The sequence below is a fragment of the Anopheles marshallii genome, chromosome 2 (assembly GCF_943734725.1).
Source record: "Anopheles marshallii chromosome 2, idAnoMarsDA_429_01, whole genome shotgun sequence".
NCBI classification, from domain to species: domain Eukaryota; kingdom Metazoa; phylum Arthropoda; class Insecta; order Diptera; family Culicidae; genus Anopheles; species Anopheles marshallii.
Window position 1 is genome coordinate 22776258 of NC_071326.1, and position 20262 is coordinate 22796519.

The following is a 20262-nucleotide window of genomic DNA, read 5'->3' on the forward strand; positions in this document are numbered from 1 at the left end:
CTGGCAAGAGGATTTAGTTGGACCGACTACGGAAAACACTTGCTCCTAAAGTCCTCTAAACACTCCTCGAGTACACTTCTGAAGAGCTTTCAGTTTATGATGTGACGACGATATTACACGACTCACAGACATATACACAACCAGAACAGGACATGCAGGGGTGATAGTCGAAATGGAACCGGTACCGACATGCCAGCCAACTAAGCCCGAGCACCAGCCATATGCGACGCCGGGGGGTGCGCTTGGATTTTCAATTGCTTAATTACTTTATTAGCATATGAAGTACCCGCCGTCCTATCCGCGTGCTACGAAAGCGCGAACCGAAAGGTACAGGTAGAAATGCGACGAATACGGGAAAGAGAGACCCATGGCGAAAACGCGGTGAATATTATTAAGCAGAACGCATGGTAATTAGCGATTAAGATTATAGCCGGCAGCACCAGGTTTATGGTGCGCTATAATGCAAATGAAGAGCTTAAAATCAATTGCAGGTAAATGTGTGAATGCGAGTTCTGCTACAGGGAACCGATGTTAATGAGTATAAACCACAGAAAGGGTGTATTAAAATCACACGAAGGACAGGATAAAGGCCTGCAATACACTTTTCGAAGCTGTCGAAATTATCCTGTTGCATCGCAGGCTTGCGAAGTGGATTATAGTGGCTAAAGTTAATAGCAATTATCTACATGCAGAGAGCACTATTCTTTGCTAAATATATACTTCTTCAAGAACCGAAGAGCGTACCACACCTGATACTTTGGTCTCTGCTACACTCCTACTGTCAAAATCGATTAAGTCTCCAGTAGAAGACATTGATGTGGAATCCTCTCATTACTTGCAACGTGTATAATTTAAGAGAGACACAGCTTAGTCCATCCAGAGAATGCACCCCTTCCATGACGATCATGAATTGCATTCCAACTGCCTTGAAATGCAAACGATCAGCTGTACAAACAACAAATTACTATTAATTAAGATTATGCAAATGTGGCTGTCTGTGAACAGGCTCTCCCGCACGATCCATCGAAACATATTGAAAAATAAACCGATACAAACATCACGAACTAGTCGAGTTACACACTCTAAATATCTCACGTTCACTTCACCCACTTAGTAGTTTCCTTCTCTTCATGATGCTTCAAGCTCCTCGCGTAAGACCGACTCACAGTCACGGTTGGTCAATTCATTGGAAAAGAAAAACCAGAATTTGTCGTCACAGCGCACCTATTTGCCAGTTTTCGGAGTATACACGCCGGTCGTGGTGGCACATTTCCTTGCCCAATGTCATCGTAAATCTATTTGATAATCTCAATTAAATTGAAATAACTCTTTTCACGGCAGCGTACGTCCACTGGCCGTGTGTTCCATATGCACCGTGCCTCGTACTTCGGTAGTAGCGAAATGCATTTGTGCAGTAGATCGAGTGAATGCAGTAAGTCTTTCGAACTAGGCGACAACCTTTCCTTCCCGTGCGACAACCGTTCTGGGCTTTGGGTACTGGCGAATGCACGAACGAGCACGATAAAATTTACGATGCAACGCACGATAGTGATCACGAAAAGATGTCCGTCTGGCCACAGTAATTGCTTTAAGGAAAAACTGTGCTCTGATTTATGGGGTACGAAGTATTCGTGTTGGAGTATACGTGTAGCATTACAATAAACTCCTCTTCGAAGAAACAGTTTTGCTCTTCACTTTACATAACCGTTATGAATAATAATTATTGTGTTATTTTCTAGTAAACCTATGCGAAAACGCCATAATAAAATGTACACAATTTACTTTGAACTTATCTGCAATTCATCACTTAATCAATTGTAATTCGATTGCAGTTCTTCTAAACAACGTGTCAGTAACATTTGTGGATTGATTACAATTCGACAATTACAATATTGGTTCCATTTCAATTACAATATTGGAATGAACATTTCGGTTAGGTATAATATTAAACACTTCAAGCAAATTGCCACGAGATATCAATTATTTTTTTAATCCATTCATTTATGTACATCTATAAAAAATTCCACCAATAATTAAATGTACTTTGCCCCATTAGACATAACGAAAATATATATTTTATATTAATTGGATAAAGCTTTCGATGTGAGTCGGCTACATGAGCTGCAATATTTTATTTATGAAGTCTGCTTGCTTTTATTTTCAAACATTTAAAGTACTTATGTGTGAACGTTTTCACTACTCCATGCTTTTAGATGGTGACATAGCGAGGGGTTTTGTTCAAACACCATTTGACCCCGCTTGAATGCTTCCGCTTTGTTATTTCATCCATTACTGCACATTCTCACTATTCAAACAGGCCAATTTCACCAACGCTCAAACAACTCATTCCAAAACGTAGCTTTTTGTTCTGGCACATTTTCCGTTGCTGACTTTTGACTATTTCATGCTTGCTTTCGTGCTGCTCTGTGTCAGTATGTCTGCGAATGACATGTGACCAGATTTTCACACGAATAACCAATGTGCCGCGCTGCAATCTCCTGACAATTGCTGCAGTGAGTGAGTGAGAATGTAGGGAAAATTGACATTCACGTGATTGAACTCGATGTACGCAAACTATTTTCGCGGCTGGACTAAGTCTTTCATCACATAAACCACACATATTGTATCAAACTGCTACACGGAACCGGGCATCGTGAATAATTGATTTTATAATTGAAACGGACACAATTTCCATCGCGAAACAACGCGATGACAGAACCTAACCAGACTTTAGTGTATTGGAGGAATGTAGTTGACTGCATCGAAAATGTCACTAAATAATTCGAACCGTTAAAAACCATCAACTGGTTCCATGAACAATAGAATTAAGAAACACTGCCAAATGAAACAAACTGTCGATACCTTAGTGGACTCATTGAGATGGTAATTGGATGTATCGGATTGTTAATTAAAATCCTATCGATCGATATTCTTGCTCCCATCAGCACACGACTACCGCTGAGACACGACTATCATCACGTCACGCTGGACCTGTCTAAGGTCTCCCAGCATCCAACCTAGCCATTCACTAGCCTTTACCCACAGAACCAACTCACACGCGGAGGTCAAGTGCATGGAAGGTTCAAAAGCGTGATTTCGTGGTCCGGAACGTTTAACAGCTACTGTGACACGAACCGTCAAGTCGGAGCGTAGACCAGCAAAAACACCGCTGATGACTTCGGGGTCTTTTTGCGTACCATGAGTGTCTGATGTGCTCCACGCTGCATGGACGGACTTGACGAGTTCTGCACACGAAGGCAAGTTAATCATCTGGCTGGTTGCACCGACGTGTTAAAAAGCAGCTCAAAACACAGAGCTTTAGCTACAATCAATGGGCACAATGCGCTGCTGCTGGTGCGTTGCTCGGAACACATCAATCGTCCAGTCAACCCATTTCAACATCCTCCGACCGGAACACCGGCTGCTTGACCGATCGTGACGTGACTGGGAAAATTCCAGCAGACACTATATTGTACAGTAGAAACGTTCATTTTTGTCCCATTTTGCTCCGTCATTAGTTGTTGGACCTCGGTTTGCCTAGACGTACCATCAAAGGTGAGCTTCAAATACATTCCGATGTGTCAAGTGACTTCAATCATTTACCTTTAACATTGGCTGGAAAAACTGGAACCAACACCACGGAAAGAAACGGAAACAAATCGGTACAGAACACCTTGGTAGCATTGTTCACTAATTGCACTAGACGTTGCAAATAAAGCATTAAAAACTGCAGCACCGTAGCTCTGTAACGACCTACGAAGTATCCTTCAGAATCCAATGAATTAGAACCGTGTTTCGCTCTTTCTTTTCTACGCCACTATTTCTTGAGGCGCAAATGACTATTTTCATTAGCGACTTTCCCTCGATGTTATCGGTGATGGTCTGATACATCGGTTTGGTCACGAAATACAAAAAGTACGGGGCTTCGTGTCAGGAAAACTAAAACTGTGACGGAAAGTTTATAGTTCATTATAAACGTGCTTAAGCGAAGTTTGCTTCAATTAAATCTGCCACTTACTGACCGACTGGCAACCATCACGAACAGATTTATTCGAGCTTCAACATGAAATAGGTATTTCATTAGATTATGTTGCAAGAATTATGAGCAATCGAAATAATTTTTGCGCTTATTTACCATACTTCGAAGCACTTGTTTTGCTTTCTCCAAGTAAACACCGCCTATGCTCAACCTGTCCAGCTTGTCAAACGGTTTGAATCTGTTTGGACACAAACAAGGATGGATGTTGAATTGACCATCATTACCACAGCCCAGGATGGGACTGCAGCTTAGTTTAAGTACCAACGTACGTCGGTCGACCAACTTTTCCTCTCAGACGTCTATGCGTTGGATCCTGAACTGTGGTTAACCTCTTATTTACTGTCTCATTGCAAACTCGAGCAGGAGTAAGCCTCTCACCAATGGGATACGTAATGAGTGTTACTTTACACCGAGTGCGGTAACACCATCGAGGTCTCAAGAGTTGCTCTTATTTGTGCACTTTAAAAGTGGTCTAATGCGGGCTTTCATGGCGATTGGACAGAGGTGGATCTACGCATTCTACGTGATGCGTCGCTTGGGATGAATCGTTAAAGGGATTCTACTGCAGAGATTGCATCGTTTCCTGCACGACTGAGATGCATCGTCCCATGACTGGCCGAGCAGCGTGGAAAATGGGAAAAAGGTAAAAGAGTTCTGACGCCATGAATTAGCAAACATAATACCGCAGAGCTCGGTCTGACACTTACAGCACTCGTCCGAGGGTGCATCTGCAATGACATCCGTCGGTCTGTCATAGTGATAGGAACGAACATTCTGTTTCACTCCTACCCATCAGCTCAGATTCAGCATGTGCCGAGTACTAACTGGCGTTACTCTTGCACCAACAGTTTTCCATTGCATTCGTTGCCGTAAAGTCTCCATTCATGGAACAGCTTGTTAGTGAAGTCGAACGTTGCGAAACTTTACACAAACGATTCCTGTTTCGGGAAAAAGTAACTTCCCACCGGATGCAGATGAGGTTGCTCCGATTGGGTGTCTACGGTATAAATTGAATACCGAAAGACTTATCGTCCAGAACGACCATTCAGATAAGAATCTACGCTGTGCCCTAAAGTGCTCCATCTTTTGCTTTTCCATTATGGGGTTTCGCCATTCGACAGTGGCTACGTAGAATCCCGCATTCCACGTGCACTTTCCATCCGAAGCACTCGAAACCGCAACAAACTTCTCCCACAAAAGATGAGAGATTCTAGCATACTGTTTTTGCTTTGTTTCATTGGTTTGGTTGGGATTGGGTGGAGTACAGATCTGATAGTGACTGTCGCATATTTACCTTTTCCATTTCCACAGTTTACATAGTGCACAACATCCGAAGAACTTCACCCTTTGGATAAACATCTCCCAGCACAACACGTGGATAGGTAGGATGGAATCCTAGCTAAAAGCTGTAGTGGATAACGACATATGCGCAGTCGATAAAAATTACCATGATGACAATGATTATGATGGTGATAATAGAGATTGATGTTATTTGCTTAAGGAATAAGCAAAAACAAAGCCTTTTTATATAGGATAGTAAATATGGTCTCCTTGTAGAAAATATGCACAAAACATTTATTGTCTGCACTTCACAACATAAATAGCTACACGAACTAATGGTTAATTTTTGGATGTTTGTTCAATAACTTATCAAAAAAATAGTCACTTTAATAAAATGTTACACACGATGTATTTCCAATCAGATTTTTATTTGGCTGCATGAGATACTTGACCTTGACAAAACACAATATGAAAGTGATTAAAACAGCAATCAAATGAAATCATGCAATTTATTGAAATTCAACTTAATAAAGAAGAATGTTAAATAAAATACTGAAATTTAACAAACAACAATTCATCATTTTTGTTATCTGTTATTGCAACATTATGAAAACTCAAGCGGTTAAAGCGTCGCAAAGGTTGTTGCAAAATCAAAAGAAAAAGGTCTCTTGCGCCTTTGCAAAGACGAGCTAAACTGTGCCACAATTAACCAAGAAAGTCGTGTACAGAAGAACGATCAATCGTTTACTAAATTACCTACCGCAGATTTCGTTTGGCGGTTAGTGAAGACACAAAGGACTCCATGCAACAACGGTAAATGAAAGGGCAATGGAATAGCACTGAAAATTGATACATGAACATAGGTTCCACACATCAGCATGCGTTAATTATGTTAATTATGTTATTAACATATTATTACGAGGTTTGTTTTTCCCGGGTGGGCGCTACACGAAAGAGAACTATAAAGCAAAGGATAATAGGAAAAAATGACAACATCGTCGCCGTGGTCATTGTCTCTTTTGTTGATTGAAGCGCATGTAATGGTTTTACACACAGCTCAAAAATGCACCAGAGAAAATGAAATGCATTTTATCACTCGGGAAATCATCTGGGTATGAGCAGCCTCAAGCTCAGTTTAATAATCTCCCGTTTTCACTCAACACGTTCCGGAGATGTATAGACAGCCAAAACGAATAAAAATATATCCATGAAACATCGCCACAGCAAAACGAACAGAATTTGTTATTGCTTTCTATCTTTATTCACTCCCTATGGATGAACATGTCAACTGTTGCGGCAAACCTCCTTCACCGACTCGAGGTCTCGCTTGACATTTCCATTTTGACTCCATTTCCGCGGAAAGTTGCCTCACAGCAGTGCTTCGTGTTATGTTATGCTCATTGGGGGCACAAACCATCGTCGTGTTCAAGCGGTTCGTCTTCATGCTTGTGTTCCACAGACCACCCAAGCGTTAGCTAAAGGATGCACAAAAGAGCTGCAGTGAAAAAGACGTCCATGCTGTGACAGGTTAGCTGGGTTCAGGCGAAAATAAAACGCCAACAACTGAGATCGGTACGCGCGCACGACATCGCCCCTAATCGATGAGACCAATAAAACTCTCCATAACTCATCTACCGTTTATGAATAGACATTTTGTTGCGTGTCATGTCGGTGCTTCATCATCACCATTTTCTGCACTTTGAATACTGCCTCCAATGAAGGAGGTTCGTTCCTGTCGATTATGGGTGAGCTGCTTTTCCCTCCCCTGTCGTTCCTATGAATACAATAACCAACGCAAAAGAAACCATCGAGACCTTCTATTCAACCAAATGATTATTTTGAGGTTTAGAGTCATGGTTCGTGTTTGGGTTAATTTTGTGTGCGATTTGCCACGACTACTGGCTGTTAACAAGGTGCAGACAGCAAATTGGATGGGTCATAGCTGATGACGTGAGAATGGATCAAAAGTGATGGCACAATGAGGCAAAAACTCGACATGAAAAGAATATTGGACGGCAGCTTTGACTTTCGTTCCTCGTCCTGCACAAAGCTCATCTTTTCAGACCTGTCAGAAGCCAAATTCAGAAGCTTTTATTAGCACAACAAAACCCAAAGAGTTTCACTAACCGATTGATTTTTTCTGCTGAAGTCATCGTTTGTCAGCAAACATTAAACAAAATATCATGCTCATAATTCCATTTGCAGTGGAATTTTGTGGAGCGTATCGATAAAGAAAACGTGTTTCCATACATGTTGTACGAAAATGAGCTCTTGATCCTCTTTATTACATCCATTACAAACGAATTCGGATCAATATGTCTCTGGAATGAAGCATTTAATATTCTGCTGCAATATTACATTAAACAAATCCGAATGCTTTATTCCGCATATCTCCTACCTCACTGTCAACAAAAAAACTGTTGAACACCGAACACAAGAACAATTTCCTTTACGAATCCACCCAATAAAATGTTCCACTCATCGCGCATTTCTGCTACATGTGGTCAATTTGGTTTTACGATCAGTCGTTTATAAATTCGAAAGCCCTTTCACCTTCGGGGTTAATGACAACAACGACAAAACGACAAATGATCAGACAAATGATCATGCTGCGAACATGTAAATATGATCATTCGCTTTTTCGGCCCAAACTTTAGGAATGGGTTTGAATGATCAAACACACGAGCTCTGTTCGTCTAGTGTAGATGTACCGCTACAATTCACTAGCCAACCTTTCTGCTGTCCAACTATTTTTGCTGTTTGGGAATGAACATACTTTCGTCGTCCAATCAAGTGTGTGCGAACATCGTGGGATGCATGAGGAGCGCTCATAAAAAATCAATAAAAACACCGTTTCCATAAAATGGTAATCGACGATAATGGGACATAATCAACCGTCGCGCAACAAAAACGATACTTTATCGACTCATATCTACAGAGTTTACCGTTCGTCATAACGTAACGAATCTTCTTTTTTTCTCAGGACACAGAACAATATTTAGACCACTCTGAATACCAGCTTTAACTCTTCTCTTGCAGAGTTTATTTTAAATTAGGAGGAAATACATTAAACATATTCAAATGCAATCGCTTGAAACCCGTATAAAAATGTGTTTTAATTTCTGTTCAATAGACATTCACCACAACCAGTCGATCGAGTTTACCAGAATAAATACTTCATGTGGCGTGCGATTGAAGCCAAACGCCGCCTCACAATTCAACGAGATAAATCCCAACCGGTGTAACGCCTTTCAACGACTTCGTGGCGGCTGATTGAAAAGCCGTCGCGATGAAAAACAGTACCGACAGTCCCAGCCAACCGCGATTCTAGGAACCACCCTAGGACCACAATCTGCTACAGATTCATACGGACCGTCTGTCAACAACCAATTCGCGTCAATAACAAAAAAAAAACCCTCGTTGGATCTCATGTGGGTGGACGCGGCCCTGTGGTATGTTTTACATTTTAATTCGTATTTTATTTATCTCCAATCCACCGTGGAACTATTTGGCTCAGGGTTTTGTTGTTTGATGTAAATCCACCGCTCGTGCCTCAATACATGGCACACATCCCGTACAGACCAGACTTTTGCGACATTCTTTGAAAGTAAGGGTAGGATAAAAAAACACGACATATACACATATTGCTGAGCAAAACGAGGAATGCGTTTCATGTGCTTTTTATAGAAGAGCTGCAACACACAGTGGTGGTCGTGCTCGTTCCGTAATTGAGTTATTTACTTGTTCCTCAATCCTTTTTTAACAACGTCATTGCGAAGGTGCGCGTCGGGGATAAATCGAAAAACGATATTATTGGCGTGGGTGAACGAGTTGCATCGCCGTACACCAGTGGTCGAGATGCCGAGAATGGTAAGCTGATGCGTTTTGAAAGAGAGATGTTATTGAGCAATGCATTATGTGGAACAATGAAATGTATAATCCAGGGAAAGCAGTGACGAGTATGGCGTAAGAGACGCAACTTTATAACTTATTTTCGAATCGAATAAATGTTGATTTCCAATAGCTAATTTGGTTATTGACCCGATGTCCAAAATTGAGTTCTTAAATTATAATGCTTTCACCAACCGCAATACAAATGCAGCAATGGTTCACAGATATTAACTCAAGTAATTTAATTTGCTCATTGAACCGTGCTCAGTACTTACAGTCTATCGGTCTCCGATGGGATCTTCCGGGGCACCTGGGTCAATCCTCGATGCGAACAGTCTACTGTCGTGCCAGTACACGCGCATAGCCGCGGACATCGTGTTTCTGCTCCGAAATATCCACCACCGCCACCGTACGGTTCCTCGTTGGATGGCACAACCAACGCCAACACTACCGTCACGGTCAGCAGCATTAACATTTTAAACTGAGGTCCTGACCAAATCCCGCGTACGGTCATCATGTTGCCCTAGACGCTTCTGATGCTGCTGCTGCTGCTGTGAATGTCGACACCGTATGGGTCTCCTTCATGCAGCACCTCCGCTTTGCAACACGTTTTACCGATTCCAGCGATCACATTCACCTGAGATTTCGATTTGCACACTGCACTGAAACAAACACTGAACACCGCCAAATCTATAACCACACACAAGCGGAACTACTCTCTTTAACTCACTGCACCACTATGCTCCACCTGCGAGAAATAATTAATTAATGGTGATGATTATAATTTTAATTCGCACATTTTCGCACTTCCAACAAAGGCACTTTGAGCGTCGCACAACAAAAGGCTAATACCGAGGCCAGAGTCAAACTCCGTTGACTACGGAGCAAATATTATCACATATGGTCTAATCCTTCCTGAGCCCAATTTGCCTGCTGTGGCAGTTCGTTTTGTTTTCTGAATACGAGTTTTACCCTCGATCCATTTCTGCTTTTAATTTCCAATAGCAAAACCTTTTACCAGCAGTGACCATTTTGAGACTTAAATCAAGGCGCGAGAGCAACCGTACCACACATCTGTTCACTTGCAAAATTTACCAGTTAATTACCAATCAACAGTAGACCTCAGTTTAGTTGGCGTTGCAGAACTGTAAAGTGGAACTTGATGTGTAATCACTTGCACTAATTAAATTATGAAAAATAAGTTAGCTTAAGTCAGGTTTTCACAAAGCGAAATGAGAACATTTCAAAATAGTCTAACGGTGCTATGCAATATTTTCAAAACGCATTCACAGGACTGGTGCAACAACTTGAAAACACTGAACTAACACTTGCTTCGGCCCTATTTTTTGCTTGACGTCGCTTTGATCTGAAACGAGAAAAACAAACCAAAATTAGTTGAGCTACGATTATTGCAGAATATACTTGGAAATAAATAGTCGCTATTAAACAATATGGCGTCATTATCTCTTAAATTCACAAAACTATACAGTGCTACGAAGAAAGAGTCAAATACACTCAGTCAACTTAAATACGTGGACGCTAAAGTAACATGAATTTGCGCTTCCTTACCATCTGTTTCAAACAGTGGTTTAAATCACCAAACTTTTGACTGCACCTGGATGTTTTCTCTGTTAAAAATAATAAACAATTGCCCATTAATAAATTCGAGACGCTGTAGTAATATTAGGCAAATAGGAATAATTTGTTCAGATAGGGATCAAAAGTGTAACGAACAATAGAAAGTTCGTAGAGCACATGGCAACATGAGAGCATGAACGGAAAAGAGATGAACAGCGATCCGTTGTAACGAATGGAACAACAAGGGATTCACTCTTGACATTCGGTAAACAGTGAACTAACCATTAGTTTAGTAGTACTGTCCAGACCTTACTGCATTGGAAAGCTCTGTAAGGTTTTTTCTTACAAACATTTTTAAAGCCTAAAACCTGAATCTGAATCTGAATTTAAAATCAAACTTTGAAACAAAGCTTTCCATACTGTGAGCAGATATATACTCACGCAAGGTCTCTCATTTCATCAAGCAAAACGATAAACAAAATGTTGATTTCTTGATAACGTCTCTTGCAATGCGTACATATCACGAGGGAAACTTTCGGCCACATTTAGCGGCAAGCAGTGGAAAGGTTCAGCTCAGCAACAGTAGGAAGTCTTCCCATTTCGAACCACTCTGTGGCTATGTTTTTCGTGTTCTATCATGCCCCTCGCAGACGAGCCTATCTTCCGGTCGCATCTCGAGAAAAAGCATTGCTTCATCATGACCTGCGTGCTATTTTGTTATCATACAACACCATCACTTCGTATCGAGCGTTTGTTTATGTGTGCCGCATCACGCAGCTATGCTTCCGAACGTCGGTGGGTAATCAAAGAGAACAAGAAAGTTTGTCCTGCCCTTGCTCTGTACCAAGCGACATAGAGTTGCGTCGATGTTGTTTCTTCGTACGATGATGCAAAGGTTTCCTACATGTAATTACATTGTGAAATGTTTTTAAATGTCTCAATACATGTGTTTGTAATAATCATGTCAACTTATTCTGCGGTATGCCTCCCATTCAATTGCACGTCTGCGTTTGCAGCATTGAGTCTTGCAGCCGATTTGAAGTGGAATATGATACAACGTACCTTGACGTTCCTTTAGCGCATATACAATCATTTAATTATGTCATCAGCAACGAAGAATTTGCAGCATGCAGTGCTCTATCGTTTCACTGCAATCGAGGATACACATTTATCGAAGCATCGACGATATGTTATGTGAAGTGCTACACAGCAATATTCCCGCTGGGTGAAACTTATCCTATCTGAAGCACTCCCAGTGTTCAATCCCTCATTGCAACAAACCCTCAGGGAGGACATGACAAGGGTGATGTGCAATTTGAGAACATGGCACAAACTGATTCAAATCACGTCTTATAACTCATCCTCCTATTGCTGGAAGGGACTTGTCCAAGGGCAATGTTCTGAGCCCCGTTAAAAAGTACGTTTTTGGTTGTCAAAAAAGACAATATATTTATAGTAAAAATGCTTTATAGAAGAAATTATTTGCTTGTGGAGAATCGGTCTCCAAAGATTATTGAAAATCAATACATTTACTTGCGAACTGAAGTTAAATAGCTGAACCAACTCACTCCATGAAGCACAACACCAAAACTAAACTGACACCTCTCGTTTCAACACCGATGCTACTTTATTCTACCAACCAAATACGATAAACGACGCAATCGGCAATCAAAGTGCAGGTTCCTCCAAGATAGGCATTCACTGTCCCCGTCTCGAGGCGAAACGTGTCGAAGAGCTTTTTAGTTGGAAGTCTGCGTACCCTGGTGCACCCTCGAGTGAGCCTCTACCTTTGCGTCACAAATCACAGCCGCCGCTCAATTGCGGGACGAGATTAAACAGCGAACACCAGTACCGGAGCGCTTAAACAACAATTTTCTTCACTGTTTATGAAAGCATTACTCCCACCGTGCTTCTATCAATAGAATGCCGGGTCGAACCCATAGATACACAACATAATGCTACCGGAGGGAAGATGTGTACCAACGAATCTCGAGGGTGCGGGTCTAAACGTTCGACAGATGACTGGAATGGCTACCGGCCACGACCAATACTCGTTCTCCACTGCACAGATCTTCCCGCTGGAGTTCAACCGTAGTTGCTGCCGGAAGGTTGTACTTGGTTTGTTTCAAATCGGACCGTCGTTCTGGCTACTGTTGCGGATTAGTTCTTCGATACTTATGATTTGCGGGGATCCCTCCCATAAATCTACACTGCATCGCCCGAGGAAGGTGGCCATTCCGTACTCTACGCTTCCCATCGCAACCGACAACCACGACCGGACATTAAATCGGATGCACTCGAATTTGGAACCACTCCATCCCCGGTAGATGGGTGGGTTTGAGTCTTTCCAAGCGAACAGAAGCATGTTCTTTCTCACCACATCACCGTGCATGTGATGTGCTACCGGAGGGTCGAATGTTTGCTTAATGATTGAATTGGGATGAATCTCTTCACTCAAAAAGCCACTCTCGATTGCTCAGACTCCGTTTGTGCACAGCGGAGTGCCGACCTCTGGAAATCCTTTTCTTCCTTCCTAGCCGCGCAACAAACACGAAGGGTGTGCTGGCGAGATTGTGGCCAGATAAACTTGAGAGGAACATCAGCAGGCCACTGGGATCGTTTTGGGTAGTAGTAAAAATAGAGAACGCATCCAACATAAACCAGATAATTGGATTCACCTAAGGGAAGATGCTGCAGTGCAGGGAGTCGCGTAGTAATAAGACCGTGCCGCACGCCCTTCAAGCCACGGGGTCGGATGGAAGGGTTCACATTGAAGTGTTTTCGTGAACTGTTCTTGGGAAACGTAATGGATTAATTATTAAAATATTATTTCAAACCGTATCCACGCACGGCTTGTGCGTGGCATCTGTAAACAGAAGGCGCGTGATTTCCTCATGGTTGATTCTGTTCTTGAATTTTTAATGGAAGCATATTTCGCAATGTATTGCGTAGTTCAGTAATGACGTAGCTAACTACAACCAGGTATTAGAGTGAAGCATTAGACCGTGGACGTAAATTTGACGAACAACATGTATCCAGTGCAACCGATCCTCGTTACGTGTCCTAAGAGAGGCACTAATTTTCAGGGATAAAGACCAACCAACCAAACACGCAGTCCTTTTCTCGCTTCTCGTTGTGTGCACTAACCGTATTATGAGGGCCTGTGTACATACACACCATGTACCATACTCAACCGAGCGCTAATTCCTCAACATTCCACCGAGTTGGGTCTATTTGCCATTGTTTTGCAGAGTAAATTTACATTAACCTTTCGCCAAATTTTAGCTGGCAGTTCTGGGCCTTAAACAAGAGTGTCCCGTCCGTGCTGGTAACCAGGAAAGATTCAAGGGACATACATTGCATCGCCATTTTGCTTCTCCTTGGCGAAAGCAAAAAAAAGTGTTTGCCAAAGCATTATGTAAAAAACTCGTCCACTTTGACGAACTGACAAGCAACAACATCAAATCTGACGTGCCCCACTTGTCTTTGTTTACAGCATTTAGTTTTTTTTTGTTCTACCCATTTCTGGTTTCTTTTTCTTTTCACGAACATAGGATTAAGACCTGTCACTGAGAAGGATGTGGGGATTATGAGGATAAAGACGTAATCGGAAAACTATTGCGTGTTCTGACGGGTTCTCACGATTTTGCTGTTCATTGTTCGCCATTTCGATGTTCACGTTGTATGAAATTCAAACATGAGACGATAACAACATAATTAACATAACTAACATAATTTTTACCGATAGCCTGATGATTGGAAAGTTGTAAATTGTTAATGTAATAATGCTGATAAAAGTCATAGTACAAACAATTGTATAGCGTTTGGTAAGAGAGCAAATGTAAATAGTGTAATTACGAAGTATAATTTCCTTGACGTTAAAAACTATACCTAAAGTAATGTATATTTCATCGAATAAATTTTCCAGAGTCATCGCTGTTATGCAAGAAACTTCTTAAATAGCATTGCACCTTTATCCGTTTGCATAAAATGAAGATTGTTTTCTTTAATGTTTGAAGGTAAACAAACCCTGCACAACTCCACAGAAAACCTTAATCAAGAAACACACTCTCAACAGCAAAGAGATAAAAACCAACCTGAAAACCCAGAGCGTATTTATGCCCGGAATGTTCAAATCGCATTCGCGTGCTTTGCTTCTGAAGATGCTCTACAGCATCAGTTACAAAGGTCTTTGTTTCACCTCTTGTTTGTGTGACTTCTGGCACAAAACAAACTGGAACTGCTTTGCTGCGTATCTGCATAGTGAAGTAAGGTATTTAATTTTGAGTTTAAGCCATAGCGTACGAAACTACATCCAACCATTTCGAATCGGGTTCAGCTGCTGATTGTTCTTGGGGTGTCTGCACTCGGAATGCTACGATGGAGATGTACGGACTATAAATATATTTCAACCATGATGCTGGAAAAAAAGACAAAACCATCTTCAACATGATGAAATCATCTACTCTGAAAGTCAAACCGTTCTGTTTCAGCTCTCGTTCGTTTGCTTATCTTAGATTATTTCGAACCAAACGCTCGGGAAATATTCGTAGAACAACATCCGTCCACACGCCTCCAATGGATCACTCAAACCGGCTCAGTTGAGACGTAATCGGACAAAAACGCATTTCAAGAGCAAAATCTTCTTGGCAAAACAACATCAAATTACTTATTTCACTCAATCCCCCTGTGGGCGGAAAAAAGACCACAGTCACGACAAAGCAAAACAGACGCACGCCCAAAAATGTAGTTTCTTCGGTGGCAAAAAAGAGTTTCGCCTTTGGGTCTTAAATTTGAAGCACGGAGAACAACAAACAGGCTAGATCAGTTGAATCAGCCGTGGATGAGTTCGGTTTCCGTTTGGATAAGCCTTTTGCCGCATTATTGTACAAACGCTCCGAGGTCTGTTTCCGTTTTGGATTGTCTGAGTATGCTGCCGAGGTTCTTTTCGATTCGGATTTACCGTCTATTTCCATTTCTTCCAACTACTGCCTTAGACCACTTTCCTAGACAATGGTTATGGTACGACCCTACGCATTCAATAGAAGCAACAAAAAAGTTGAATTATTAATGTAAATGAATTTATTTTGAATTAATTTTGAGTATTAAACATACGTCGAAAGAATATTTATTTCCCGTTGCAAGTACGCTCTGTATTATCCATGATGTCACCCTCTCGTTATTTTCTTTGGTATTAATCGTATTTGCCTGCATCGGTGCTTTTGATGCATAGGAACAACAACAGATACTTTTGGAAATGAATCCAATTATAACCCTTAGCTAAACTAGCGGAAGTTATCAAACATGAAGCATGTATTGCAGCATGAAGTATGAAGGTTTCAAAAACAAATATGCTGTGGAATTGACAAACATGGACTCCACAATAGTCACAATACAGTCAACGAATAGTTATCGAATACAGAGATGCTACTTGATCATTGTAATTTTTTTTAGTAATGTTAAAACAGTAATGTTTTTTTAAATAAAACGCATTGTTATCATTTAAACAAAGCAAAACTTTTCTGTGAACAATTGACTTAGAAAATTGGGCACCGAATTGGTACGTTTTCTAAGTCGTTTTTTTCATAACATCTCTTTCTCAAATAACTGAATGAACTGGACTACATCGATTATTAGGGTTTGCCCAACGACGTACGTGTACCAGCTGTATAATCAATTCATATAAAAGTAATATAGATCTCATCGTTTATCATGGAACCCTATGCATCAAGTAAACATCCCCGTAATTATATCTCCCAGTTCATTGCCCATCCTACTGTTCAACACGATGCATATGGTTCGTTCGATAACCACGAAACTAAAGAGCAATAGTGCGCCAAACTTATAGGCTACACACTTCCAAAACCGAACCCTTTTCCTCTTGAGAGTATTACGCCCTTGCCACATTCTGAAGTGCGGTGTCCTCGGTAGTCCTTTGGCCAGTAGGGCCAACCCCTTGAGCAACAAGAATGGTGATGGTGGTAACTCGATTAAAATTTAACCCCTCGTTAATGGATGGGTCAACGTGTTTTTCTACGAAGGTCCCGCAGTGTACCACGCCGGTAGCAATGGAAAATTGATTTTCCCTCATTTCCCTCATGATTACGAATTTTCGTTCGTCATGGTAAAGGGATATCCACTACCTGGATTAAGCAGCACGCATCACTCTTGATCGTATGCTGTTTCGAATGTACGAAACAAGCGGACAAAAAAGAACATGTCATGCATTAATCCAACCGGTTCGCAGAAGGGACCCTTGTTTATTCCTATTTTCACGGTTGTACACCAGGCAGAAAAGGCTTTGCAGCTCACGTTTTAGTGAGATTATGTAAATTATGACATGCCGTTTGACGTATGTTTGGAAGGGTTGCAAACCAACAGGGGAGCAATAGGTTTAATGAAAGTTTGTTTGACAAAAAATCTACAAACCATCATTTGTTTCCATTTCGGCATTGTATTACCAAATATCTATTCAACAAATTTAATCCCAATTATGAACGTACTTTTGCAAAAAATATTAAATAGCAAAACATCAATTACGCTTATTAGTTATAGGCACAGCTTTTTCTAAATAAAACAACTGCTTTTACTTTCACCAAATGAGTTTAAAAAAATACTCGTGTATCTCAAAATTTACTATTGAAGCACTGTAACCTGTACCAAAAATAGCTTAACAGTTAAAATTAAATAATCTAGCCACACGCCGTCTATTTTTAATCAACTCAATATTCCTTCGTCCACTGCCTCAAAACAGAGATCAATGCATGCTTTTTGCTAACAATCCCAACCATTATTTTTAGCCAACAATTCGTGCCATTTTAAATGCAATGATAACAAATATAAATTTCACATTTTTTGCACATAGGAATGCCAACCGTAAACATCAACATTCTTGTCAATTGGATGATCTTAAAATGATTATGTGACCTCAAAAATATTTCTTCGCTCATGTTTCAGCTCTTTGCCAAGTATGTATTTCATTACCACCGCAAAGCATTCCTACTTTAATCCACTGACGCTCATCGGTATGCAGTTGGTGCATGATATTCCTCTAGCACGTACATGCTACCAGCTGCGCAACGAAACAGTCAACATTATTTCAACCTCCGTTTCTGTAGGCTCAACTACCCAAATCGCGTATAGTAGGCAATTTTAAATGCTGCTACGCTAGTCTTTTTGATACTTTTATTACGCCCTGAACGCTTCACCTAACGATGGTGCTGCTGATGCTGTTTGTATGATTTATACAGCGAACGTTATTATTTATTTCGGTTTTATCTCTATTGCAGAAAACACAGCTCGTAAAACAAACTGAACCACAACCACGTATTCGCACGACTCCGCTCAACTGAAGAGGCGGGTGCTTATTTATAGATAACATTCTGTTTGGTTTCTGTTCAAATTGGTCACTTGCTTTGGTGGCTTTCCCGCAATATTTTCGTCACGTTTTATCCTTGCGTGTTTGCTCAGCTTGCGTCTATGCCTCCCAGTCGAAAAAAAGAGATTTCCGTTTTCTTCATTTCAAATGTTATTTTCTAAAGTGTCAGTCATTTGATTGTGATAATTACGCACTATGGTACAGCGATTTATAATTCAACTTTATAACAATTTTTGACACATTTTTTGGCTGATTTTTAGTATGTTTCGTGTAATCTCTCTTATAAAAATCCACCTTCAACAAGTTTATTGTGTTATTATAAAAGCGGTCCATGAAAATAAAATAGCTCAATGATGATCGATCAGTTGATTGGTATTGACCAGTTAGATTAAACTTACAAAACGAACGAAGAACAAACACTAAATTAACTGGCACTTAGGCACGAAGGCGAATCAAAAGTCATAAAAGGAAACGGGAAACCCATTCGAAACTCAATCAAACCTCGAACGCGAAGTTCCTTGGGAATCCCAATAAGGATTCGGTAAAGTTTTGGCGATCAAGCGTACCATCAAAGGCCTATATCACATCAAAGTTTGGAATGATCTTAAGCGGGATGCGTAAAATGCGAGGAACGAGCATCGTGGTAAACATATTATTCGTAATAATCGACAATTTAAGGTATTCGAAAAAAACAGAATTAAAGAAAGCTGCATTATAATTCATCAATTTTATTTTCATATAGTAACTATACCTGTACTTCAGAATGTAAAATTCGATATTTGTTTTCAGTTCAGGTGTTAAAAGTATATAAAAACACATAACGTGAAATACAACCATCCAATTATTACCGGACACTAACTTTTATCATACTTCTATCGCTTGAAGGTAAAATTAATATTATAAACCGAGAGAGTGGAAGACATGATGAAGATGAGCTTTACAATAAAATTAAATATTAAATTACGTAGTTTGCAGTTTACGCTAAACTTCAAAACAGAACCAAATAAGATATATCATAACAGAAAGAACCATACACCAAATCGAACAGATGGTGAAAAATAGAAAAAAGTTTGTATTGTTATTTCGGGGAACAGGACAATGTTGAATTCCTCACAATATTAATTATAACTCGCCTCGCCTTACGTTTATAACGATGTAAATAATTATAACATGCCTTATTCAGGTTTCCATTCAGGAGTAGCACCAACTAAATCTTAAATGGAACATCTTATACCAAACAAACCCTCTTTAAGGAGTTTCAATTCGTGAATTTTCACTTGACGAATGGAAAAACTGTTTGTATCCGAGTAAAACGAGAGATTTTTCGTCATATTTTCTACACATAGTACAAAAATAGTACTACAGACGTTGGCAAATAAGTTCCGGAAAATTGCTGGTATGGGTATCAATTTTATGATGATTATGCTATAACACTGTCCGCGCCCTTTCACCCGCATCCAGTTCTGTAAACTCTTATAACGCTTCCACAGCACGAAATTTCAAACATTGCCTCAAGATATTCGTGGCCCTTTTACTCCAGGATAATGAAAATTGTGCACTAGTCTTCTCTTTCAAACCACGAACACTGGCAACACAAAATAATACAATGGTGCAGAGTGCTACCGTGTTTACTTTCTCGGAGCTACACCTCCAGTGTGTTCCTTCAAGGACTCTGCTAGAACCGCAAAGAAAGAACTGCTTTCTTACGTACAATCGATTGGGACCATTCGCGCAAAATAAAGACAGTACACAAAGGGAGAACAAGCTCGAAGCGACAACCCCACACGCGTTACCACTTATCGCCATCCAACTATCGTCCTTGTCGTCATCATCGTTATCAGCGATGCTGTTGTCACCGTCGATGCCGTAGGGGCGTCGTCTAGAAACGAATTTTAATTTCCTCTTTCACCAAAACACATTTCCCTTTCTGAACACCTTTCGGTGTGGGGACCTGTCGGGGCCTGTCGTGATTTGATGGTTTCTTCCCCGCAAAACTTCCACCAGAACAAAGACGCATACCGTGGTACGTGGAAAAGCTCTGGCAACTGTGTCTAGTGCAGGGGAATTGGTGAGGGAATCTTTTCTACCATCACTT

General features: G+C 40.7%; 1 protein-coding gene across 1 annotated transcript in view; it reads right to left on the minus strand.

Annotated features, from left to right (window-relative positions):
* LOC128707361 (protein slit) overlaps positions 1 to 9728 on the minus strand; it is a 103776-nt gene extending 94048 nt beyond the window's left edge. The window contains exon 1 of the mRNA XM_053802313.1: positions 9487 to 9728. Within this exon, the coding sequence (XP_053658288.1) occupies positions 9487 to 9728 (242 nt within the window). The remainder of the gene's footprint in view (positions 1 to 9486) is intronic.
* Between the last annotated feature and the right edge of the window lie 10534 nt (positions 9729 to 20262).